At 43.1% G+C, this 27,212-nt stretch overlaps 2 protein-coding genes across 4 annotated transcripts in view; one reads left to right on the plus strand and one right to left on the minus strand.

The window, feature by feature from the left end:
• Nucleotides 1-819: 819 nt before the first annotated feature.
• On the plus strand, nucleotides 820-4,605 carry LOC116354426 (glucagon-like). Its single transcript, XM_031794184.1, has 3 exons — nucleotides 820-939; nucleotides 1,526-1,678; nucleotides 4,272-4,605. The coding sequence occupies exons 1-3, from the start codon at nucleotides 845-847 to the stop codon at nucleotides 4,306-4,308; spliced, it is 285 nt and encodes a 94-aa protein (XP_031650044.1). The 5' UTR covers nucleotides 820-844; the 3' UTR covers nucleotides 4,309-4,605.
• Nucleotides 4,606-12,770: 8,165 nt separating this feature from the next.
• LOC109908334 (sodium channel protein type 8 subunit alpha-like) overlaps nucleotides 12,771-27,212 on the minus strand; it is a 128,976-nt gene continuing 114,534 nt past the window's right edge. For all 3 annotated transcript variants that reach the window (XM_031794668.1, XM_031794667.1, XM_031794666.1), the window contains 3 exons: nucleotides 26,404-26,508; nucleotides 25,363-25,633; nucleotides 12,771-21,830 (listed from right to left, as the gene is read on the minus strand). In XM_031794668.1, coding sequence (XP_031650528.1) covers nucleotides 20,680-21,830; nucleotides 25,363-25,633; nucleotides 26,404-26,508 — 1,527 coding nt within the window. In that variant the 3' untranslated portion in view covers nucleotides 12,771-20,679. The remainder of the gene's footprint in view (nucleotides 21,831-25,362; nucleotides 25,634-26,403; nucleotides 26,509-27,212) is intronic.

Raw genomic sequence — 27,212 nt, forward strand, 5'->3', positions numbered from 1 at the left:
CATTGAGGAAGCCCAAACGGTGCTGCCCATGCTAAAAGAGGCTTTGCGGCAAGTGCGTCCTCTATCCATCTCTATCTCTACGTGCCAGGTTCACACCTGCTGTATGAGTAAGTTGTCACTGACAGAAAACTCTGACTCATTGACCTCTATGGAGAGGTCACCTCAAATAGGTTCCAAAGACTCAATAACTTCCACCATAATGAGGGGGACGGGGAAACGAGAGATAGAGAGGGGGGGGGCTCTCCAGAGCATCATGTGGACTACTATAATGAGAAAGAGAGGGAGAGAAAAAGAGAGCGAGAGAGAGAGCGATGGTCTGAGGATAGTGTTAAGAGCCCCTTGTGGATCCAACAGTGTGCGAGTTGACCTAGGTGTCACAGGAAGACACCTGGTCTCCTTATAAAGTGACAGGGATGATGACAGATCTCCAGTGGTTTGTGAGAAGAAGCCCCTCTCTCTCAAAGTGTCTTGAAGCTACAGTAGTGTGTGAAGTACCTCTCTCTCCCAGATAGGGTTTTGGGGCCGTGTGTTCACTACAGTAGACTTCAGCTCCCAGCGGTTCCTCTTGCTAGAGGAAGACTTCCAAGGACCACTTCTGCTGCTGTACATTCTAAAAGGTCAGGTTTAAAACTCATCCATTGACTGCATGTTTATTTGATCGACTGGGTTTGAATTTGGGTCATCTGCGAACCACAAGACTGTGTTAGCCCACCGGGATAAAGCCTACGCATTCCCTTGGGGAGCCAACACAAGTCTTCAATACTCAGGCTAGGTTAATGTAATTTTCTCATGCTCTTCTCCCTGTTTCTCCAGTGAGGGGACCTGACCAGACCCAGACGCAGGGATGTGTGGTTCAGTGTGGTGTCTGCTGCTTCTGTTGCTCTGTCCTGGTACTGATGAGATGGTGCTGGAGGACAAAGCCTTAGCCAGCCAGTCAGGGTAACACAGTAGGCTACTCTCAATGCTTACCTATCTTATCTATCTTATCTTATCTCAATGCTTATTTATCTTCTATTATCTTATCTCAATGCTTACCTATCTTATCTATCTTATCTAAATGCTTATTTATCTTATATTATCTTATCTCAATGCTTACCTATCTTATCTATCTTATCTTATCTCAATGCTTATTTATCTTATATTATCTTATCTCAATGCTTACCTATCTTATCTATCTTATCTTATCTCAATGCTTATTTATCTTATATTATCTTATCTCAATGATTATCTTATCTTAACTATCTTATCTAGTAAGTTACCTTGCTAAATTGAAATGACTGAATTATAATCCAGGTTTATTTTCCTGTAACATTCTAACTGGCAGATTCTTTGCAGCATCAGTGTTTGGGTCATTTCAATACAGTCAGTCCAGGGTGTAAATTGAAATTCCAATTTAATAATTGAAATATCCTGATTGAAAAATATTCTGTTTTAAAATCTCCAAAATGGACTCAAGTAATTATTAACATGCACATCATAAGGAGAATTAACACTGTGGCCCCTCATCACGCCTTGTTCCTCCCAGGTGGCGTACATATGAGCTGCAGAGAGGACAGAATGGCATCAACAGCTTCAAAAGGCATTCAGACGGAACGTTCACCAATGACTACACCCACTACCTAGATAAGATCAAGGCTAAAGACTTCATACAGTGGCTGGCCAGCACCAAACGAGAGAAGTAAGGGCACTGACATTTTGTTAGTAGCACAGCACAGATAGACATTCCAGTCAGAATCAGAGTATCGTAAAGCAGGCTAGCTGATGATGATGCGACTGACCTTCACACTTTTCAAACCACTCTGTCGAGCAGAACCATGCCAAGCTGCACTGCACTGATCTGTTTACACATCCACCATAGTTGTTGGAACATTTTGGATGTGTTCTAGGTAGGACAATGAAGATAATTTATATCTGAGCCATCACAGTACGTTTCAGGTAGGTAGTCCTTGCAATAGTATGGACAGGATATTAAAAAGAGGGGAGGGAGGCAACTGTTATATGTGTGTTGTATCGGTCGGTGTCCACCACTGTGCAGAGGCGATTCAGTTTGAACAACCTGGGTCTCCCCAACACAGAAGGTACCAAAGTAATTTAGTCATATTAAACCCTTTCAACTCTGCACAAGCTCAACACTAATGTTTTCACATTTTTACCCTGGTTTGAATTAGATTAAAAGTCTTGCTCCGATTTGAAAATACCAGTGTGAACAGAACGATGTTCACTCCAGGGTTAAGATAAATGTTGTTCGAATATATATATACAGTTGAAGTCGGAAGTTTACATGCAACTTAGCAAAATACATTTAAACTCAGTTTTTCACAATTCCTGACATTTAATCCTAGTAAAAATGTACCTGTCTTAGGTCAGTTAGGATCACCACATTATTTTAAGAATGTGAAATGTCAGAATAATAGTGGAGAGAATGATTTATTTCAGCTTGTATTTCTTTCATCACATTCCCAGTGGGTCAGAAGTTTACATACACTCAATTAGTATTTGGTAGCTCTGCCTTTAAATTGTTTCATTTGGGCCAAACATTTTAGGTAGCCTTCCACAAGCTTCCTACAATAAGTTGGGTGAAGGATGGCCCATTCCTCCTGACAGAGCTGGTGTAACTGAGTCAAGTTTGTAGGCCTCCTTGCTCGCACACGCTTTTTCAGTTCTGCCCACACATTTTCTATAGGCTTCAGGTTAGGGATTTATGATGGCCACTCCAATACCTTGACATTGTTGTCCTTAAGCCATTTTGCCACAACCTTGGAAGTATGCTTGGGGTCATTGTCCTTTTGGAAGACCCATTTGCGACCAAGCTTTAACTTCCTGACTGATGTGTTGAGATGTTGCTTCAATATATCCACATAACTTTCCTCCTCATGGTGCCATCTATTTTGTGAAGTGCACCAGTCCATCCTGCAGAAAAGCACCCCCACAACATGATGCTGCCACCCCCGGGCTTCACGGTTGGGATGGTGTTCTTCGGCTTGCAAGCCTCCCCCTTTCTCCTCCAAACATAAAGATGTTCATTATGGCCAAACAATTCTATTTTTGTTTCATCAGACCAGAGGACATTTCTCCAAAAAGTATGATCTTTGTCCCCATGTCCAGTTGCAAACCGTATACTGGCTTTTTTATGGCCGTTTTGGAGCAGTGGCTTCTTCCTTGCTGAGCGGCCTTCAGGTTATGTCGATATAGGACTCATTTTACTGTGGATATAGATACTTTTGTACCTGTTTCCTCTTCACAAGGTCCTTTGCTGTTGTTCTGGGATTGATTTGCCCTTTTCGTACCAAAGTACTCTCATCTCTAGGAGACAGAACGCGTCTCCTTCCTGAGCGGTATGACGGCTGCGTGGTCACATGGTGTTAATACCTCCTTACTATTGTTTACAGATGAACAGATGAACGCAGTGGTCCCATGGTGTTTATACTTGGGTACTATTGTTTGTGCAGGTGAACATGGTACCTTCAGGCGTTTGGAAATTGCTCCCAAGAATGAACCAGACTTGTGGAGATCTACATTTTTTTCTGAGGTCTTGGCTGATTTCTTTTGATTTTCCAATTATGTCAAGCAAAGAGGCACTGAGTTTGAAGGTAGGCCTTTAAATACATCCACATGGACACCTCCAATTGAATCAAATAATGTCAATTAGCCTTTCAGAAGCTTCTAAAGCCATGACATCATTTTCTGGAATTTTCCAAGCTGTTTAAGGCCACAGTCAACTTAGTGTATGTAAACTTCTGACCCACTGGAATTGTGATACAGTAAATTATAAGTGAAATAATCTGTCTAAACAATTGTTTGAAAAACTACTTGTGTCGTGCATAAAGTAGATGTCCTAACCGACTTGCCAAAACAATAGTTTGTTAACAAGACATTTGTGGAGTGGTTGAAAAACGAGTTTTAATAACTCCAACATAAGTGTATGTAAACTTCTGACTATACAACTGTATATGACAATTAGTGATCTTAGAATTAGAAGGTTCTACCTGCAAAAAGATGACAATAAAGTTCTGATCCCTGATTGGTTAGAATGATGCAAGCACATTTTTTTAGAGTACTTTATAGGTAGAGAACATGATATAGAACAAAGTCAATAACTCTGTTGCAGATTAGACCTTATATTCTCGAATTGTGTATAATTACTTGTTAATGTTGTCTTTTGTTTGTCAAAATTATTGCAAAAGATCTACATTAGTTTTCTGTCATTTTTTCAGTTGAGTTTTTGGTTATTACATTGTAATTGAAAGAGGTGTTTCCATGTTGACCTGTAGATGCAAGGAGCTTCCCCTCAACCTAGAGGGGGTGTGAGAAGACCCAGACACCACCAGAAGTACCACAAGGACGTTTCCTAGCTACATCATATACAGCAGTGGAGGCTGTTGAGCGGAGAACGGCTCATAATAATGGCTGGACCGGAGCAAATGGAATGGAATCAAAGACCTGGAAACCATGGAAACCATGTGTTTGATGTATTTGATACCCTTCCACTAATTCCGCTCCAGTCATTACCACAAGCCCGTCCTCCCCAATTAAGGTGCCACCAACATCCTGTGATGGGCAGTATCATAAAACAGGACCTTCTACCAACTAAAAATAAAAAAATAAGACCGTTTCCTGTCTTTGGTTTATGTTGTGGTAAATTACACAGAATCCTGGACATTATTTCTGAATTGTATTGTAGGCTGTGCACTCTGTGCGAACAGGCTGCTCTGATTTTCTACAGCAAGGAGTTGATCAGCTGAAATATAATAATAAATAATATAGTTTGGAATGCCACAGAACGTAAATCTCAGGTCTAACAACTTACGGTAACTCTTCATTTAAATCCATGTTACCATTTTGGTCCGCAGAATCCGCATCAATCAAATTGGAAGGACAGTTTGGTCAGAGATAGAGCATTCTAAAATGTTTGTATACATCTGTATAAATTAAAATAAGGGTTTATATTGGATGATGATACTGCACTATGAAAATTGAAAATTGAAATATTTACTGTGAGAGGTATTTAATTTGGAGCATGAAATTAAGGAACTGAATCTGTATTTATGGAATAAAGCTGAATAATTTCAACAAAGTCTGCTGTATACGGCCATAAGCAAACAGGAAAACATTCATCCATAGATGACGCTCCTAGTTGCTGGGGACTTCAATGCAGGGAAACTTAAATCCGTTTTACCTCATTTCTACCAGCATGTTAAATGTGCAACCAGAGGGAATAAAAACTCTACCTATACTCAACACACAGAGACACGTACAAAGCTCTCCCTCCATTTGGCAAATCTGACACTAATTCTATCCTCCTGACTTCTGCTTACAAGTAAAAACTAAAGCAGGAAGCACCAGTGACTTGGTCAACAAAAAAGTGGTCAGATGAAGCAGATGCTAAACTAAAGGACTGTTTTGCTAGCACAAACTGGAATATGTTCTGGGATTCCTCCAATTGCATTGAGGAGTACAACACATCAGTCACTGGCTTTATCAATAAGTGCATCGATGACGTCGTCCCCACAGTGCCTGTACGTACATACCCCAACCAGAAGCCATAGATTACAGGCAATATACGCACTGAGCTAAAGGGTAGAGCTGCTGCTTTCAAGGAGCGGGACTCTAACCCGGAAGCTTATAAGAAATCCCGCTATACCCTCTGACAAATCATCAAACAGGCAAAGCGTCAATACAGGACTAAGATTGAATCGTACGACACCGGCTCCGATGCTCATCGGATGTGTCAGGGCTTGTAAACTATTACAGGCAGACTATAAAGGGAAGCACAGTGACCAGTGACAGGAGCCTACCAGGTGAGTTAAATTACTTCTATGCTCGCTTCGAGGCAAGTAACACTAAAACATGCATGAGAGCATCAGCTGTTCCGGATGACTGTGTGATCATGCTCTCTGTAGCAAATATGAGTAAGACCTTTTAACAGGTCAACATCCACAAGGCCGCAGGGCCAGAAAGATTACCAGGACTTGTACTCCGAGCATGCGCTTACCAACTGTCAAGTGTCTTCACTGACATTTTTAACCTATTCCTGACTGAGTCTGTAATACCAACATGTTTCAAACAGACCACCATAGTCCCTGTGCCCAAGAACACTAAGGTAACCTGCATAAATGGCAACCGACCCATAGCACTCACATCTGTAGCCATGAAGTGCTTTGAAAGGCTGGTCATGGCTCACATCAACATCATTATCCCAGAAACCCTAGACCCACTCCAATTTGCATACGGCCCCAACAGACCCACAGACGATGCAATCTCTATTGCACTCAACACTGACCTTTCCGAACCTGGACAAAAGGAACACCTATGTGAGAATGCTACTCATTGACTACAGCTCAGCGTTCAACACCATAGTGCCCTGAAAGCTCATCAATAAATTAAGGACCCTGGGACTAAACACCTCCTTCTGCAACTGGATACTGGACTTCCTGACAGGCCGCCCCAGGTGGTAAGGGTAGGTAACAACACATCCGCCATGTTGATCCTCAACACTGGGGCCACTCAGTGGTGCGTCCTCAGTCCCCTCCTGTACACCCTGTTAACTCATGACTGCATGGCCAGGAATGACATAATCTAATGTCCCAGTGCTATTGTAATGTCCCAGTGCTATTCTAATGTCCCAGTGCTATTCTAATGTCCCAGTGCTATAGTAATGTCCCAGTGCTATTCTAATGTCCCAGTGCTATTCTAATGTCCCAGTGCTATTCTAATGTCCTAGTGCTATTGTAATGTCCCAGTGCTATTCTAATGTCCCAGTGCTATTCTAATGTCCCAGTGCTATAGTAATGTCCCAGTGCTATTCTAATGTCCCAGTGCTATTCTAATGTCCCAGTGCTATTCTAATGTCCTAGTGCTATTCTAATGTCCCAGTGCTATTCTAATGTCCCAGTGCTATTCTAATGCCCAAATGCTATTCTAATGTCCCAGTGCTGTTCTAATGTCCCAGTGCTGTTCTAATGTCCCAGTGCCATAGTAATGTCCTAGTGCTATTATAATTTCCCAGTGCTGTGGTAATGTCCCAGTGCTATTCTAATGTCCCAGTGCTAATCTAATGTCCCAGTGCTAATCTAATGTCCCAGTGCTAATCTAATGTCCCAGTGCTAATCTAATGTCCCAGTGCTACAGTAATGTCCCAGTGATATTATAATGTCCCAGTGCTATAGTAATGTCCCAGTGCTATAGTAATGTCCCAGTGCTATTACAATGTCCCAGTGCTATAGTAATGTCCAAGTGATATTATAATGTCCCAGTGCTACAGTAATGTCCCAGTGCTGTTCTAATGTCCCAGTGCTATTCTAATGTCCCAGTGCTATAGTAATGTCCCAGTGCTATAGTAATGTCCCAGTGCTATAGTAATGTCCCAGTGCTATTCTAATGTCCCAGTGCTATTCTAATGTCCCAGTGCCATTCTAATGTCCCAGTGCTATTCTAATGTCCCAGTGCTAATCTAATGCCCAAATGCTATTATAATGTCCCAGTGCTACAGTAATGTCCTAGTGCTGTTCTAATGTCCCAGTTCTATTCTCATGTCCCAGTGCAACAGTAATGTCCCAGTGCTACAGTAATGTCCCAGTGCTGTTCTAATGTCCCAGTGCCATAGTAATGTCCTAGTGCTATTATAATTTCCCAGTGCTGTGGTAATATCCCAGTGCTATTCTAATGTCCCAGTGCTAAAGTAATGTCCTAGTGCTATTCTAATGTCCCAGTGCTACAGTAATGTCCTAGTGCTATTCTAATGTCCCAGTGCTACAGTAATGTACTAGTGCTATTATAATGTCCCAGTGCTACAGTAATGTCCCAGTGCTAATCTAATGCCCCAGTGCTAATCTAATGTCCCAGTGCTATTATAATGTCCCAGTGCTATAGTAATGTCCCAGTGCTGTTCTAATGTCCCAGTGCTACAGTAATGTCCCAGTGACATTATAATGTCCCAGTGCTATTCTATTGTCCCAGTGATATTATAATGTCCCAGTGCTATAGTAATGTCCCAGTGCTATAGTAATGTCCCAGTGCTATAGTAATGTCCCAGTGCTATAGTAATGTCCCAGTGCTGTTCTAATGTCCCAGTGCTATTCTAATGTCCCAGTGCTATAGTAATGTCCCAGTGCTATTCTAATGTCCCAGTGCTATTCTAATGTCCCAGTGCCATTCTAATGTCCCAGTGCTGTTCTAATGTCCCAGTGCTACAGTAATGTCCCAGTGATATTCTAATGTCCCAGTGCTATAGTAATGTCCCAGTGCTATTCTAATGTCCCAGTGCTATTCTAATGTCCCAGTGCCATTCTAATGTCCCAGTGCTATTATAATGTCCCAGTGCTATTATAATGTCCCAGTGCTGTTCTAATGTCCCAGTTCTATTCTCATGTCCCAGTGCAACAGTAATGTCCCAGTGCTACAGAAATGTCCCAGTGCTGTTCTAATGTCCCAGTGCCATAGTAATGTCCTAGTGCTATTATAATTTCCCAGTGCTGTGGTAATATCCCAGTGCTATTCTAATGTCCCAGTGCTAAAGTAATGTCCTAGTGCTATTCTAATGTCCCAGTGCTACAGTAATGTCCTAGTGCTATTCTAATGTCCCAGTGCTACAGTAATGTACTAGTGCTATTCTAATGTCCCAGTGCTACAGTAATGTCCCAGTGCTAATCTAATGCCCCAGTGCTAATCTAATGTCCCAGTGCTATTATAATGTCCCAGTGCTATTATAATGTCCCAGTGCTATAGTAATGTCCCAGTGCTGTTCTAATGTCCCAGTGCTACAGTAATGTCCCAGTGCTAATCTAATGCCCCAGTGCTAATCTAATGTCCCAGTGCTATTATAATGTCCCAGTGCTATTATAATGTCCCAGTGCTATAGTAATGTCCCAGTGCTGTTCTAATGTCCCAGTGCTACAGTAATGTCCCAGTGACATTATAATGTCCCAGTGCTATAGTAATGTCCCAGTGCTATTCTAATGTCCCAGTGCTACAGTAATGTCCCAGTGCTATTCTAATGTCCCTGTGCTATTCTAATGTCCCAGTGCTACAGTAATGTCCCAGTGCCATAGTAATGTCCTAGTGCTATTATAATGTCCCAGTGCTGTGGTAATGTCCCAGTGCTATAGTAATGTCGCAGTGCTATTCTAATGTCCCAGTTCTAATGTCCCAGTGCTACAGTAATGTCCAAGTGATATTATAATGTCCCAGTGCTGTTCTAATATCCCAGTGCTGTTCTAATGTCCCAGTGCTAAAGTAATGTCCCAGTGCGTTTCTAATGTCCCAGTGCTATTCTAATGTCCCAGTGCTATTCTAATGTCCCAGTGCTATAGTAATGTCCCAGTGCTATAGTAATGTCCCAGTGCTATAGTAATGTCCCAGTGCTATTACAATGTCCCAGTGCTATAGTAATGTCCAAGTGATATTATAATGTCCCAGTGCTGTTCTAATGTCCCAGTGCTATTCTAATGTCCCAGTGCTATTCTAATGTCCCAGTGCTAATCTAATGCCCAAATGCTATTCTAATGTCCCAGTGCTGTTCTAATGTCCCAGTGCTGTTCTAATGTCCCAGTGCCATAGTAATGTCCTAGTGCTATTATAATTTCCCAGTGCTGTGGTAATGTCCCAGTGCTATTCTAATGTCCCAGTGCTACAGTAATGTCCTAGTGCTATTCTAATGTCCCAGTGCTACAGTAATGTCCTAGTGCTATTATAATGTCCCAGTGCTACAGTAATGTCCTAGTGCTATTCTAATGTCCCAGTGCTACAGTAATGTCCTAGTGCTATTCTAATGTCCCAGTGACATTCTAATGTCCCAGTGCTACAGTAATGTCCCAGTGCTACAGCAATGTCCCAGTGCTAAACTAATGTCCCAGTGCTAAACTAATGTCCCAGTGCTAATCTAATGTCCCAGTGCTATTCTAATGTCCCAGTGCTAATCTGATGTCCCAGTGCTAATATAATGCCCCAGTGTTAATCTAATGTCCCAGTGCTAATCTAATGTCCCAGTGCTAATCTAATGTCCCAGTGCTAATCTAATGTCCCAGTGCTAATCTAATGTCCCAGTGCTACAGTAATGTCCCAGTGCTAATCTAATGTCCCAGTGCTAATCTAATGTCCCAGTGCTAATCTAATGCCCCAGTGCTATTCTAATGTCCCAGTGCTATAGTAATGTCCCAGTGCTGTTCTAATGTCCCAGTGCTACAGTAATGTCCCAGTGACATTATAATGTCCCAGTGCTATAGTAATGTCCCAGTGCTATTCTAATGTCCCAGTGCTACAGTAATGTCCCAGTGCTATTGTTGTTATCAGACCTCATGCTCTGAAACTGTCTGTCTGCCCAACGGTAAGGGAGTGAACAGCTCGTGGCTGGGGTGTGTGGGGTCCTTGATGATGCTGCAGGACTATCTCAAGCAACGTTTCAAGTAGATGTCCTGGATGGGTGGCAGCACGGTCCCAGAGATGTACTTGGCTGTCTTCACCACCCGTTGATGCAGTCGTGGAATAGCTGAACAGAGCTGAGCTGAGCAGGGGGAGACCATGTGACTTCAAGAGAGATCCAGGCAGGGCGAGAACATTTTGTGATGGTGAAAGAAATGGAGATGGAGGGAGAGGACAGGGAGACAGAGAGATGAGAAGGAGAGAGAGTGGGAGGGGACAAGGAGACAGAGAGATAACAAGGAGAGAGAGTAGGAGGGAAGGGAAAGGGAGAATGAGAATGAGAGAGAAAGGAGAGAGAGAGGGAGGGGACAGGGAAGAAGTCGAGATGAGGAGGGAGAGAGAGGGAGGGGACAGGGAAGAAGTAGGGATGAGGAGGGAGAAAGAGGGAGGGAGGGTACAAGGAAGGAGAGAGGAGGAGGGAGAGAGAGGGAGGGGACAGGGAAGAAGGAGAGAGGAGAGAAAGATAGGGCGGGGACAGGGAGAAAGTACAGTACAGTGTACAGTACCACCTACACATAAAGAGTCAATTAAACAATTGAATAAAATATGTTGTATTCTCACATATACTGGATAGGTGCAGTGTAATGTGTTGTTTTACAGGGTCAGCCATAATAGTACAGCACCCCTGGAGAAAATTTGTGTTAAGTGCCTTGCTCAGGGCACATCAACAGATTTTTAACTTGTTGGCTCGGGTAATCGAATCAGCTTCCTTTCGGTTACTGGCCCAACCGCTGGGCTGCCTGATAGGCTACCTGCATAATAGCCCTGTACTGTCTGTGTGGATGTTAACTCTTCTACATCAGACGCATACAACCCCATCATCATCATCATCATCCTTCATCTCCTCCTAAATGTATTTCCCCGCTTCCTTCAGGCGATGAGAAAAACGTCCTGGTCAACATATCCCAGCATCCAGTTTCTCAGACCTGTTCACACAGATCACGCCCCAAATGGCACACCACTCCGTTTATAGTGCACTACTTTTATATAGGCAATAGGGTGCTATTTGGAATGCAAACTCTGGTCAAAAGTAGTGCACTATATAGGGAATAGGGTGCTGAGCCCTGGTCTAAAGTACTGTAGTGCACTATATAGGGAATAGGGTGCTGAGTCCTGGTCAAAAGTACTGTAGTGTACTATATAGGGCATAGGGGGCTGAGTCCTGGTCAAAAGTACTGTAGTGCACTATATAGGGCATAAGGTGCTGAGCCCTGGTCTAAAGTAGTATAGTGCACTACATAGGGCATAGGGTGCTGAGCCCTGGTCTAAAGTAGTGTAGTGCACTATATAGGGAATAGGGTGCTGAGCCCTGGTCTAAAGTACTGTAGTGCACTATATAGGGAATAGGGTGCTGAGCCCTGGTCTAAAGTAGTGCACTATATTGGGAATAGCTACGGTGCCATTTGAGGGGAGGGGGGGGGGGTGATAACAATCCCAGACCATTGGGCTACAGTATCTACTCACTGCTTCTTTACAGTGAACCACAGAGAGAAGCAGCATCATGTCTGTACAGATGGACTCACAAACATCATGGTCTTTGGTCATATGGCTGTGGGGGGATGTTGTTAACAAATTCAATGCAGCCATTACATTTCAAAGGGCTGGCTGAAAGTCAAAGGACTGTTAGCTGCTATGCTACTGTATACCACACCTAGCTCCATGTCCTGTGTTGTTGTCCTACGCTAATAACATCCACAGGAGTGTATGGGCTAATTCACACATAAGGGTGATAGAGTGCAGGGCATTGAATTAGAATTCAATTCCATTTACTAATTCTAAGTGCTAGACTATCGTTCCTGTCACATTGTAAAGTCTAAAAAATATATCTAAAAATATATTCATATTCAAATTTGCACCAAAAGCACTTTAAATGTTGCCTACTGTAAATAAAATGAGTGAAGAATCACTATATTATAGTCTTCTATACTGTAGATATCCTGAAATATTCAGAATATCAACCCATTGATTAAATACATCACAATAGTGGTGAAGTCTTCCCATAGAAGAGATGTTGTGAATCCTGATCTCCAGTTAAAAGAACCCAGAGACAATACAGCTTGTAACTGGAAGGCTGCTTTATTGGTCATACAAATGTTTGTGTTCAAATGAAGACAATCTTTCATGAGTTCTTACTAAGAGCCCAAATGGTTGTGTATCACTAACACCATACTGTATGTATCTTTAATATCACAGCGTTCAAATGATAAACGACAGTTTGAAAAGCACTTTCAAAAATTATTTTTCAGCCCAAAAAAATGTAAAAGTATAGAATAAAATCCATGCTAAAAAAAAGAGTCCCCATTATTTCATTAATTTAAATATTGATACAAAAATAAATTTCAGATGGAAAGAACAGAGATATAGAAGGCAAGCTGCTTTTTCACAAGGTAACACACATGAACACAAGAAACTGCTGTTTTGAGTTGGATTGCTGTCTTGAGTTGGATAGCTGTTTTGAGTTGGATTGCTGTTTTGAGTTGGATTGCTGTTTTGAGTTGGACTGCTGTTTTGTAAGGTAACATCAAAAGTATATTTAGAGGATGAAGAGAAGATGGCAGGTATTTGTTAATAGTTGTTAAGATAATCTGATCCCCGGCATTATTAGTTCTGACCCCTCTCATCGTATCGAATGGACAAAGAATGCTGTTTGGTAGCCTCGAGTCCCTGATATACGTTGTCCTTCATTCTTTTCAAATTAACCCCCCACGCACACCACACCCCCCACCCCATTCCCTACTTCCACAGTTTTGAACATTTAAGTGTGGTATCATCATCTTCCAAAAAAAACACTGAAATATCTGAAAAGGGCACATGCCAATGAGTGGAGTTATAACACTAGATTAGAAACAAACCATTCAAAGTAAAGGTGAGAGATGTTTGAAGCACAAAGTATCAGACATTGAAGTGTTGAACTGTAATTGCATTGAAATGGTGTGGCTGTATGGATGTATGGATGGAGATGGGTAATTAGGCCTACCAGACTGTGTGGCTGTATTTATGGGTAGAGAGAGAGATATATTGATTGGACCAGACCGTGTGGCTGTATTTATGGGTAGAGAGAGAGATATATTGATTGGACCAGACCATGTGGCTGTATTTATGGGTAGAGAGAGAGATATATTGATTGGACCAGACCATGTGGCTGTATTTATGGGTAGAGAGAGAGATATATTGATTGGACCAGACCATGTGGCTGTATTTATGGGTAGAGAGAGAGATATATTGATTGGACCAGACCATGTGGCTGTATTTATGGGTAGAGAGAGAGATAGATTCATTGACCAGATCTTGTGTATGTGGATAGATGTACTAGATCCTAGTGTGTGTAGGGTGGTTACAGTATATAGATACGCCTAATATGCCTTGTGGATGTGTGGGTTGATACTAGGTCTTTTAGGCCTTGTGGATATATGGGTAGATACTAGGTCTTTTAGGCCTTGTGGATGTATGGGTAGATACTAGGTCTTTTAGGCCTTGGATGTATGGGTAGATACTAGGTCTTTTAGGCCTTGTGGATGTATGGGTAGATACTAGGTATTTTAGGCTTGTGGATGTATGGGTAGATACTAGGTATTTTAGGCCTTGTGGATGTATGGGTAGATACTAGGTCTTTTAGGCCTTGGATGTATCTATAGATACTAGGTATTTTAGGCCTTGTGGATGTATGGGTAGATACTAGGTCTTTTAGGCCTTGGATGTATCTATAGATACTAGGTCTTTTAGGCCTTGTGGATGTATGGGTAGATACTAGGTCTTTTAGGCCTTGGATGTATCTATAGATACTAGGTCTTTTAGGCTTTGTGGATGTATGAGTAGATACTAGGTCTTGGTTGGGATAGACGCCATCTTCACTGGAAGAGGCAGTCACACCCAATGGACTATGTAATTGGGACAAATTACTGATTAGTCAGGTTGAATTGCTGTGTGAATGTGTATGTGTGTGTTTGTTTATTGATTGCAGTTGAAAAAAGTTTGACAAGTTTGCAGAAAACAGTGGGAAATGTGCTGGTAGCATAAACCTCTCATCATCATGGTAATATCATGGCAGCAGCTCCAGTGACAATGTATCAGCTATTTCCCAACACATACAGTAGGGTGCTGAATTACCAACCAGTTTTAGACTGAACGTGTTACACATCAATCAAATGTGACAAACAAACAGTGTTATTTTGTAATATGTATATACAGCGCTTTCGGAAAGTATTCAGATCCCTTGACTTTTTCCACATTTTGTTACGTTACAGCCTTATTCTAAAATGGATAATAATAACAAATATTTAAAAAATCAGCAATCTACACACAATATACCCCATAATGTCAAAGCGAAAACAGGTTCTTCGAAATTTTTGCATATTTATAAAAAATCCTAAAATACCTTATTTACATAAGTTCTCAGACCCTTTGCTATGAGACTCGAAGTTGAGCTCAGGTGCATCCTGTTTCCATTGATCATCCTTGAAATGTTTCTACAACTTGATTGGAGTTCAACTGTGGTAAATTAAATTGATTGGACATGATTTGGAAAGGCACACACCTGTCTATATAAGGTCCCACAGTTGACAGTGCATGTCAGAGCAAAAACCAAGCTACAAAGTCAAATAAATTGTCCGTAGAGAGACAGGATTGTGACAAGGCACAGATCTGGGGACGGGTACCAAAAAAATGATGCAGCATTAAAGGTCCCAAGAACACAGTGCCCTCCACCATTCTTAAATGGAAGAAGTTTGGAACCACCAAGATTCTTCCTAGAGCTGGCCGCCCGGCCAAACTGAGCAATCGGTGGCGAAGGGCCTTGGTCAGGGAGGAGACCAAGAACTCGAGAGTTCCTCTATGGAGATGGGAGAACTTTCCAGAAGGACAACCATCTCTGCAGCACTCCACCAATCAGGCCTTTATGGTAGAGTGGCCAGACGGAAACCACTCTTCAGTAAAAGGCACATAACAGCCCACTTGGAGTTTGCCAAAAGGCACCTAAAGACTCTCAGACCATGAGAAACAAGATTATCTGGTCTGATGAAACCAAGATTGAACTCTTTGGCCTGAATGTGAAGCGTCACGTCTGGGGAAAACCTGGCACCATCCCTAAGGTGTAGCTTGGGGGTGGCAGCATCATGCTGGGGGCATTTTTAGCAGCGACAGGGACAGGGAGACTAGTCAGGATTGAGGGAAAGATGAGTGGAGCAAAGTACAGAGAGATCCTTGATGAAAACCTGCACCAGAGCGCTCAGGACCTCAGAGTGGGGTGAAGGTTCACCTTCCAATAGGACAACGACTCTAAGCAAACAGCCAAGACAATGCAGAAGTGGCTTCGGGACAAGTCTCTGAATGTCCTTGAGTGTCCCAGCCAGAGCCCGGACTTGAAACAGATTGAACATCTCTGGAGAGACATGAAAATAGCTGTGCAGCGACGCTCCCCATCCAAACTGACAGAGCTTGAGAGGATCTGCAGAGAAGAATGGGAATAACTTCCCAAATACAGGTGGGCCAAGCTTGTAGCGTCATACCCCAAAATAATCAAGGCTGTAATCACTGCCAAAGGTGCTTCAACAAAATACTGAGGAAAGGGTCTGAAGACTTGTGTAAATGTGATATTTAAGTTTTTATTTTAAATAAATTAGCTAACTTTTCTAAAAACCTGTTTTTGCTATTTTATTATGGGGTATTGTGTGTAGACTGATGGGGGGAACGATGTAATCAATTGTAGAATAAGGCTGTAACGTAACAATATGTGTAAAAGAGGCACTGTACATATAGACATATATATGTATAGACGTCTATTTCTTTGTGTATTGTATAATATCTATATTTCATTCAATTTCCGTCAACAAAGTGAAAAGTGTCAACAAAAAATCCCAAAGGGAACAAATATGGCAAAGGGCATATCTGGAAATCGTCCTATACTGTTATTGTTTCATTTTAGATTATTAGTGGTAGCTCTTTAAAATTCAGTATTTACAAAAAAACACAACAAAGCATGCCGATAAAATAAAATAATATAGTACATTATTTATAGTTTCTTTTAAAAAGTTCATTCTTTTTCAGTGATTGTGTCATCATAGCCCGCACTGCACATACATGTATATTTCTTATTTTTATTGATTTTATTTCTCCAAGTAAATTCACTGATCGATACATCATTCATCTAAAACATGACATCCAAAATGAGCACAGGCTGAAACTGGATGGCATTGTTTGCTCTTATGGTTGTAACGTCATTGATCGATCAAATCGGGAATGTATTTGGTTTTAAGTGTGCAGCAGTCAAGCAGACAGACATTATCTGTAGGCATGTCTTTATATTGTAAACAGACCTCTAGATAGTAACAATAGACAAACATGGGGATATCAGGTACGGGTACAGGCAGTGTTCAACACACCATAATGGCTTCAATGGTGCATCCCTATATACTATGTTGTTGTCTGACCAGGCATCCGTTTGTTTGTTTGTTTGTATAGATGAACGACCATTACATCACTCCTATGTGGGAAAAAAAAAGTTGCAAACACCTTTTAGAGGAGCTGTTATTGTTATGTCTCGACTTGTCTCACCTGCCTGGCACTCACAGGGATCTAAATTATCTCTTTGGCCCAGCCTAGCCTAGCGCTCGCTCTCGTTTCATTTGAGTAGCTTCAAAGCTGCCTCACGTTTTCTTAAAGGCACGATTCTACTATGAATCATGAATCATGACTTGATACGAGTTGATCATACGAGGCCTATCTGATAAAAGTCTAATTGAATTTGATTCTGCAGAGACAGAGAAGATCTGTGGGAAACGACGGTTGGACGGGTCACGTCACTTTGACCTTCTTACATCCCCAGGCAGATTCTTCATTTATCAAACAGACAGCTAGGTGACCAATCAAATAATAGCCTGCTAGCACATGACATGATGATGCAAGCCTGGGTCCAACATCCACACACTATACGCAGTGTTGAAGAGGTCCCACAAAGCGCAATGATATACTGACAAACATGGGACTTTCAGCACTCACTCCTGCTGAAGGCATTAGCACTATTTTCCCTGCTGCTCCCGCTTGCCATCTTGACTTTCTCTGATCTTTTTCATTCATGGCAGTCAGGCTAGAAACTGTGGAGGGTCCAGGAGAGGTTATTTTAAGTCTCTCCTTTGGTCCTTTGTTATACCATCCCCACCTCCCTGAATAAGTCTATCCAATCAGATATATTTTTCTTCTCCACAGTACAACCCTTAAGCCTTCTATGGCTGACCGTCTTTCAGTCCTTTAGTACATCATGCCAGCAGTGGCTGAGCATGTCCTGCTGCTCTATGTACCCTCCATGGTCCCCTCTATGTACCCTCCACGGTCCCCTCCATGGTCCCCTCTATGTACCCTCCATGGCCCCCTCTATGTACCCTCCATGGTTCCCTCTATGTACCCTCCATGGTCCCCTCTATGTACCCTCCATGGTCCCCTCTATGTACCCTCCATGGTTCTCTCGATGTACACTCCATGGTCCCCTCTATGTACCATCCATGGTTCCCTCTATGTACCCTCCATGGTCCCCTCTATGTACCCTCAATGGTTCCCTCTATGTACCCTCCATGGTTCCCTCTATGTACCCTCCATGGTCCCCTCTATGTACACTCGTACTTCTATGTCACTTGTATGTGTCTATGCTGCTTTATAGATTAACTACATTTTACATTTACATTTAGTCATTTAGCAGACAGTTTTATCCAGAGCGACTTACAGGAGCAAAATCGGCAGATTTTTCTCTGGGATACGAACTACTATGCCACATACATTCTCACTGCTTGAAATTCAAGCTTTCTTCTGAGAAGGATTGCATTGGATCAGAGGACATCTACATACATCAGAGCTGGAAACTCAAAGTGTCTGTCGACGTGCCACTGGGCCACAGTGAACGATAGTCTAACAGGGAACTGACGGAGTGACAGAGGACATCTACATACATCAGAGCTGCAAACTCAAAGTGTCTGTCGACGTGCCACTGGGCCACAGTGAACGATAGTCTAACAGGGAACTGACGGAGTGACAGAGGACATCTACATACATCAGAGCTGCAAACTCAAAGTGTCTGTCGACGTGCCACTGGGCCACAGTGAACGATAGTCTAACAGGGAACTGACGGAGTGACAGAGGACATCTACATACATCAGAGCTGCAAACTCAAAGTGTCTGTCGACGTGCCACTGGGCCACAGTGAACGATAGTCTAACAGGGAACTGACGGAGTGACAGAGGACATCTACATACATCAGAGCTGCAAACTCAAAGTGTCTGTCGACGTGCCACTGGGCCACAGTGAACGATAGTCTAACAGGGAACTGACGGAGTGACAGAGGACAGAAGTGAATCAAATAAAAACCAGAAGAAAGGATCTATGGAAGCATCAGTATATCAGCTGTTTCAACATCTCCCATCATCCTCCCCTACAGTACCACTGATACATGTCTCACTCTTCCCTGTCCGCAGACAGACAAAGCATTGGAGGAGAATTATAGAATTTTTACTGACATTGATCTGTGAATGATATGGATATACAGGATATGGATATACAGGATATGGATATACAGGATATGGATATACAGGATATGGATATACAGGATATGGATATACAGGATATGGCATCAAACATTGCCTGTTTGTACTGCCACAACAACAAGAGGGAGTTGGTTGGAGACCACAGGTAAGGGTGGTAACCGTAGCAACAAAGGTAAAGGTAGTAAACATTTGATGTAAAAACCAGGGTCTCTTAATAAGACCCCGATTAGGTTTCTTTAGAACGGTCTGAAAGGTGTCTTTGAAATCTGTGCATCCTCATTCTCATTCTGAAGATATATTCCTGATTCGAAATCTGTGCATCCTCATTCTTATTCTGAAGACATATTCCTGATAGAACTCAGCAGAAACTATGCTTGTCCCTCTCAGAATAAAATCTAATCAAATTCTACTTTGTGTTTTTCATAAATGTGCCAGAATAGAGGTTTGCCTTTGAGGGTGTAACTACATACTCAATTAAAATCCCAAATGGGCGTCATAAAAAGATTGGTCTGGCAGTTGAAAAGCAACATTATAGTGAACGGTAGGTCACACCACTTGATTCCGTCAATATTGTATATATAGACATATATGTGTCATATATATATACCAATCATTATCCAGTTCTATTTCTCATAAACATTTTTCCAGTGGACTGCCTCAAACGTATGGTCGAGCCATTAGAGTAGTAAGATAATTAGTGTCTCGTGGACTATGATTACATCATGCATGATTCCTGATGAAAACATGCCTTCATGCAAGTCATATCTATGCATTGAACGAGCACTATAATTTATCTGAGACTCAGTCGGTCAGAGCGAGTCCCCACCCTTCTTCAGCCCAAGTCTAAACACTGACTTGTGCCCCCTACCCAGTGTGACAGTATGCCCATGTATGAAATATATTTTTCATAATGTTAGTATAACTAAGCGAGAGAAGATGAAAAGAGACCAGTGTGACATGGGCTAAATGTTATTTGTTCTCATTTTTTTTGCTGCTCAAATAATGTAAAGATAAAAGTATTTTCAGCACAAACTGTTCTGTCTTCTTTCTTTCTCTAAACGTTCATTCTTCGTATTTAAAACTTGATAAGAACGACAGTGCAGGAAGTGGATGTTACTGAGACCATATCAGACTGCGTAGTAGAACAGTTCTAGAAGGTTCTGTAACATAGGTTCCGTCCCGTTCCTCTCCTGAGGTGCTCCCATAGTGGTGGACATTTCGCTGCAGGGGCTCGTCCACACAGGGTACTGGCAGTCAGAGACTCTTTTGCGCCAATAAATCTCCCTCCATCTTGTTTGCAGAGGTTTCTCCCGATGATCCTGAACATATATTTTAATATATAGAATGCCAATGGCGGGCACACTATTATTGAGTTATTATTGATCATTATTTATATTATCGTTGTTCTTCCTCACATTATTTCCAAGAAATAAAGAAGACATTTATCATCAGGCAGTAAAATCCTTTAGTGATAATAATGGTGTCCTAACTAAATTCTTATCGTGGGCAACATGTACTTCGCCATCTGTGTTTTGCTTCAACTGACCCTAACTATCCAACGCCGAATCTCGATCCTTCATTTTGTGTTAAATTGAAGTCTGTAAAAAAAAAAAGTGTAGTTTTCGTACATTTTTTTAAACTTGCAAATTATATTTTTTCTACATTTGTCTGTTTATTGGGCTCAGAGTCCCTTCTGGCTGTGTGTAGTATTGTAATAATGACAGTCACTGAACCCTGACTAAAATTTAGATTCCCGCTCATCTTTTAGATTTCTGTCCTTCTCTCTCCTCTCTCCCTCGTTCTCTTCCTGTTTCTCCTTGTCCGGTTTGGTCACGCTGTCGTACGAGGGAAGAGAGGCGGTGGAGAGTGTGCTCTCTTTCTTCTCCTCGTTGTTGGTCCCACCATTCTCCAGCTTGGTCTTGGGCCTGCACTTGCAGATGAAGCCCCGTTTGAGGAGGTGAGCGCGGTAGGCTTTCTGGATGCAACGTGCGGATATGTCCTCCTGGCGCCGGCGCAGTGTCGTGGTGATGGGCTCGTACGACACCTTGGAGGGGTTGGCCTGCACGAAGCGCTCCTCCATCTGCGTGCGTAGCATGTCCAGCTCGCCACTGTCGCCCAGCACACGCTTGGTGAAGGCAAACAGGATGTCCAGGCAGTGGATGCGGTCGCCGCTGACCATGGGCATGTCCATGGCGATCAGCTCGATGGTGTTGGGTTTGGGAATGCGGAGAGGGTGCTCCAGGGTGTCTGCGAAGTCACCCAGCTTTGCGAAGGTGATGAACTGGGAAGCGGCTGGGTCAAATTTCTCCCAGATTTCATAGAACGTCTCAAAGTCGTCTTCACTGAGCGGGTCGGCGCTCTCTTCTGTCGCTACACTGAAATTCTCTAAGATGATGGCGATGTACATGTTGACTACGACAAGGAAGGAAATAATGATATACATCACAAAGAAAAATATGCCAACTGAGGGGTTGCCGCAGTTGCCTGCAGACGGTGCACCTGGGTTCTCCATGGTTGAGTCGCAGTCAGGAGGGTAGTTGAGGATGGGGAGCAAGAGACCATCCCAGCCTGCAGACGTGGTGATCATGAATAAGCAGATCATGCTGTTCCCGAAGGTCTCAAAGTTATACATGTCGTCTATCCCGGCCCCGTGTTTGACGTAGCCGAAGTTGGACATTCCGAAGATGCTGAAGATGAACATCACCAGGAAGAGCAGGAGGCCGATGTTGAACAGGGCAGGAAGTGACATCATCAAGGCGAAGAGTAAAGTCCGTATGCCCTTGGCCCCTTTGATCAGACGCAGGATGCGGCCGATTCGAGCCAATCGGATGACCCTGAAGAGGGTCGGCGATACGAAGTACTTCTCAATGATGTCAGCCAGGAACATGCCTGTGGAGGAAGAGGGTGGAGAAGACAAGACACCCAGGGACAACAAAGTTAGCAGACATGACTCAACTAGGGCTGTGGCAGTCATGACATTTTGTCAGCCGGTTATTGTCATGCAAAAGACTGCCGGTCTCACTGTAATTGATTGTTAATTAACAACATGAAATATGTTTAGCATCTGTAGGCCTCCATGCATTACAAGCCGTTGATGGGGGCGTTTGTAACATCTACATTTAAAAATATATAATAAATAAATGTAATATACACCATCACAATACATCCATTATATATTTTAGTCAGAAGAACAGAATATGAGTTGGCCCGTTCTGTAGGCTACTTCAGTTATATAGTGGGTCATGTGCTTTCCTACCAGCCTGTTCTGTAGGCTACTTCAGTTATATAGTGGGTCATGTGCTTTCCTACCAGCCTGTTCTGTAGGCTACTTCAGTTATATAGTGGGTCATGTGCTTTCCTACCAGCCTGTTCTGTAGGCTACTTCAGTTATATAGTGGGTCATGTGCTTTCCTACCAGCCTGTTCTGTAGGCTACTTCAGTTATATAGTGGGTCATGTGCTTTCCTACCAGCCTGTTCTGTAGGCTACTTCAGTTATATAGTGTGTCATGTGCTTTCCTACCAGCCTGTTCTGTAGGCTACTTCAGTTATATAGTGGGTCATGTGCTTTCCTACCAGCCTGTTCTGTAGGCTACTTCAGTTATATAGTGGGTCATGTGCTTTCCTACCAGCCTGTTCTGTAGGCTACTTCAGTTATATAGTGGGTCATGTGCTTTCCTACCAGCCTGTTCTGTAGGCTACTTCAGTTATATAGTGGGTCATGTGCTTTCCTACCAGCCTGTTCTGTAGGCTACTTCAGTTATATAGTGGGTCATGTGCTTTCCTACCAGCCTGTTCTGTAGGCTACTTCAGTTATATAGTGGGTCATGTGCTTTCCTACCAGCCCGTTCTGTAGGCTACTTCAGTTATATAGTGTGTCATGTGCTTTCCTACCAGCCCGTTCTGTAGGCTACTTCAGTTATATAGTGGGTCATGTGCTTTCCTACCAGCCTGTTCTGTAGGCTACTTCAGTTATATAGTGGGTCATGTGCTTTCCTACCAGCCCGTTCTGTAGGCTACTTCAGTTATATAGTGTGTCATGTGCTTTCCTACCAGCCCGTTCTGTAGGCTACTTCAGTTATATAGTGGGTCATGTGCTTTCCTACCAGCCCGTTCTGTAGGCTACTTCAGTTAAATAGTGGGTCATGTGCTTTCCTACCAGCCCGTTCTGTAGGCTACTTCAGTTATATAGTGGGTCATGTGCTTTCCTACCAGCCTGTTTTGTAGGCTACTTCAGTTATATAGTGGGTCATGTGCTTTCCTACCAGCCTGTTCTGTAGGCTACTTCAGTTATATAGTGTGTCATGTGCTTTCCTACCAGCCTGTTCTGTAGGCTACTTCAGTAGCTTCTACACCTGCATTGCTTGCTGTTTGGGGTTTTAGGCTGGGTTTCTGTACAGCACTTTGAGATATCAGCTGATGTACGAAGGGCTATATAAATAAATTTGATTTGATTTGATTTGATGTAGTGGGTCATGTGCTTTGAGAAATAAATATAAAGAACACTTATTTCACTCCACGCATTAACTGTTTGAGGAGCATGCTCTCACTGCCTGACAGGTGATATTCCTGTTTGAGGAGCATGCTCTCACTGCCCGACAGGTGATATTCCTGCCTCTTGCTGCCTGACAGGTGATATCCCTGTTTGAGGAGCATGCTCTCACTGCCTGACAGGTGATATTCCTGTTTGAGGAGCATGCTCTCACTGCCCGACAGGTGATATTCCTGTTTGAGGAGCATGCTCTCACTGCCTGACAGGTGATATTCCTGTTTGAGGAGCATGCTCTCACTGCCTGACAGGTGATATTCCTGCCTCTCACTGCCTGACAGGTGATATTCCTGCCTCTCACTGCCCGACAGGTGATATTCCTGTTTGAGGAGCATGCTCTCACTGCCCGACAGGTGATATTCCTGTTTGAGGAGCATGCTCTCACTGCCCGACAGGTGATATTCCTGTTTGAGGAGCATGCTCTTACTGCCCGACAGGTGATATTCCTGCCTCTTGCTGCCCGACAGGTGATATTCCTGTTTGAGGAGCATGCTCTCACTGCCCGACAGGTGATATTCCTGTTTGAGGAGCATGCTCTCACTGCCTGACAGGTGATATTCCTGCCTCTTGCTGCCCGACAGGTGATATTCCTGTTTGAGGAGCATGCTCTCGCTGCCCGACAGGTGATATTCCTGTTTGAGGAGCATGCTCTCGCTGCCCGACAGGTGATATTCCACCAGAACTCTGTATGCCATGGGCTCTACAACATTGTTCCTGCAGCTACCCAGTGCTTCATTTGGGAAACCAAATGAAACCTGTTCGGGAACATCAATAGTAATATGTTTTTGCAACTAAACATATTTCACAAAATTATTTGACAGACCGTCTGCGTGTTCGAGAAAGGTTAAAGGGCAGAGAGGAGGAGATAGAAACGCACGGTGCTGAGATATTCTGTATAGCTAAAGGTAATGTGTCACCCAATTACTAGACTATTCCAAATGAAATACAAATGCACTAATTGTAGGCTAACTGTAAGCTGCCCTGCACAATCAATGAACCAACAGCATTGCCTAGGGCTATACGTTCTCTCCCAGACTCATTTTGGAGCGTAGCATCAGGTAACCAGTCCATCCAGTATGCATAATAATACAGTCCACACCCAAAGGCGATTACTCAAATTAGTTACATTTTGCAGTATAGGCTAGACCAATTATGTACCAAAGACATCTTAAATCAGTTTTGTTGTATGTGTTTCTGCCATTTGTATGCGGTAGGCTGTTTTATTTTACCTTTATATAACTAGGCAAGTCAGTTAATATAACCGTGTGTTAGTGTGGGTTTTCAGTGAATTTATGTAAATCACAAAGCTTATCTGCATTTCCTGTGGTGCATGAAAATTCTCAGCAACAAAAGAGTGATCGAAATAAGATCCAAGACCTGTAATTTATTGATCTGTTTGATAGGAAAGCTGCTTTCTGAAATCCCAAATATACTGTGTATGAAAGATACACTGTCTATCCTCCCGAGTGGCATAGCAGTCTAAGGAACAGCATCTTAGTGCTAGAGGCATCACTACAGACACCCTGGTTCGAATCCAGTCTGTATCACAACCGGCCGTGATTGGGAGTCCCATAAGCGTCGTCCGGATTTGGCTGGTGTAGGCCGTCATTGTAAATGAAAATTGGTTTTTAATTGACTTGCCTAGTTAAATAAACATAACATTAAAAAAAGAGTACTCAGTAGATAAACCAAAGTCTGGCTGAGTCTACGGAGACTTTCTATGACCATGGTTTTGTACAGTATGCGCCCAAAATGGCACCCTATTCCCAATACTGTGACCTACATTTGACCAGAGTCCTATGAGTCCTGGTCAAAAAGTAGTGCACTAAATAAGGAAGAGGGTGCCACTTTAGACTCAGCCCCACTCCCCTCACCCGCGATGGACAGGACGACGACGACCGTGTCGAACACGTTCCAGCCATTGGTGAAGTAGTAGTGGCGCAGGGCGAAGAGTTTCAGGACGAACTCGGTGGTGAATGCCACGATGAAGATGAAGTTGACCCAATAGAGGATGTTCTCCGTCTCGTCCGACTGGTCGTCTGTCTCCACCATCATGGTGACCATGTTGAGGCAGATCAACATCATAATGGAGATGTCGAAGACTTGCTGGGTCACAAAGTCAAACACCAACCCTTGGATCTTGTTCTGTGGAGACAAGGAGACAACAACAAGGCACCATGCACACACACAAGTACGCATGCAGAGACACACACACACACACACACGTACACATGCAGACACACACACACACACATGTACGCATGCAGACACACACACACACACACGCACACACACGCACACACACACACACACACACACACACACACACACACACACACACACACACACACACACACACACACACACACACGTACACATGCAGACACACACACACACATGTACTCATGCAGACACAAACACACAGACACAAGAACAACAACAGCAAAAACACACATTTTGTTAATCGAAGGGAAAAACTGCCACAATGGATTGAAATTCATATTTCAGCATTTCGGTGTTAACATAATACACAGTGCTACATCAACAATGAAATACTGAAAATACTGATTTCAATATGTTGTGGCAGCACAGGAGGTTGGTGGTACCTTAATTGGGGAGGACGGGCTCGTGGAAATAGCTGGAGTGGAGATATGGAATGGTATCAAGTACATCAAACCCATGGTTTCCTTGGTTTCCATGTTTTTGGTGAGATTCCACATACTCCATTTCGGCTATTATTATGAGCCGTTCTACCCTCAGCAGCCTCATGTGTGTGGCAGTGTTCCACACCATACAGACCTAGCCTGGTCCCACACTCTAAGTGTGGAGCTGGATAAACAAATATGGAGTGATTTTTACTGCCAATAAAGTGCATGAAAAAGCCAGGCTAAAAAAGGCCGGGAGCAACAGCCAACCTGTGGTCTGGGAATGGGTTTCTGGGGCTTCTTTGAACCCAGTTTCTTCATGGCGTTGTAGTACTTCTTCTGTTCCTCTGTCATGAAGATGTCCTGACCTCCAAAGTAAAGGGACACACAAACATTTGGTTACAACCAACCCTGACCCTAACTAACCCTTGGTTCCCAAACTCAGTCCTGGGGACCCTAAGTGGTGTATGTTTAGTGGTTTTTGCCCCAGCACTACACAGCTGATTCAAAAAATCAACTCAAGGTCAAGCTTTGATAATTTAAATCAGCTGTGTAGTGCTGGAGCAAAAACCAAAACGTGGACCACTTGGGGTCTAAAGAATAGGGACACACACATTTGGTTACAACCAACCCCAACCCCATCCCTAACAAATGAGCCCAACCTTAACCCCAACCCTAACCCCAACCCCATCCCTAACAAATGAGCCCAACCCTAACCCCAACCCTGGGGCGGCAGGGTAGCCTAGTGGTTAGAGCGTTGGACTAGTAACCGGAAGGTTGCAAGTTCAAACCCCCGAGCTGACAAGGTGCAAATCTGTCGTTCTCCCCCTGAACAGGCAGTTAACCCACTGTTCACAGGCCGTCATTGAAAATAAGAATGTGTTCTTAACTGACTTGCCTGGTTAAATAAAGGTTAAAAAAATAAAAAATAAATAAAATAAAAACGAACCCCCATCCCTAACAAATGAGCCCAACCCTAACCCCAACCGCAACCCTGACCCATCCCTAACAAATGAGCCCAACCCTAACCCCAACCCCATCCCTAACAAATGAGCCCAACCCTAACCCCAACCCCATCC

The sequence above is a fragment of the Oncorhynchus kisutch genome, linkage group LG17, assembly GCF_002021735.2.
Source record: "Oncorhynchus kisutch isolate 150728-3 linkage group LG17, Okis_V2, whole genome shotgun sequence".
In the NCBI taxonomy this organism is placed as follows: Eukaryota; Metazoa; Chordata; class Actinopteri; order Salmoniformes; family Salmonidae; genus Oncorhynchus; species Oncorhynchus kisutch.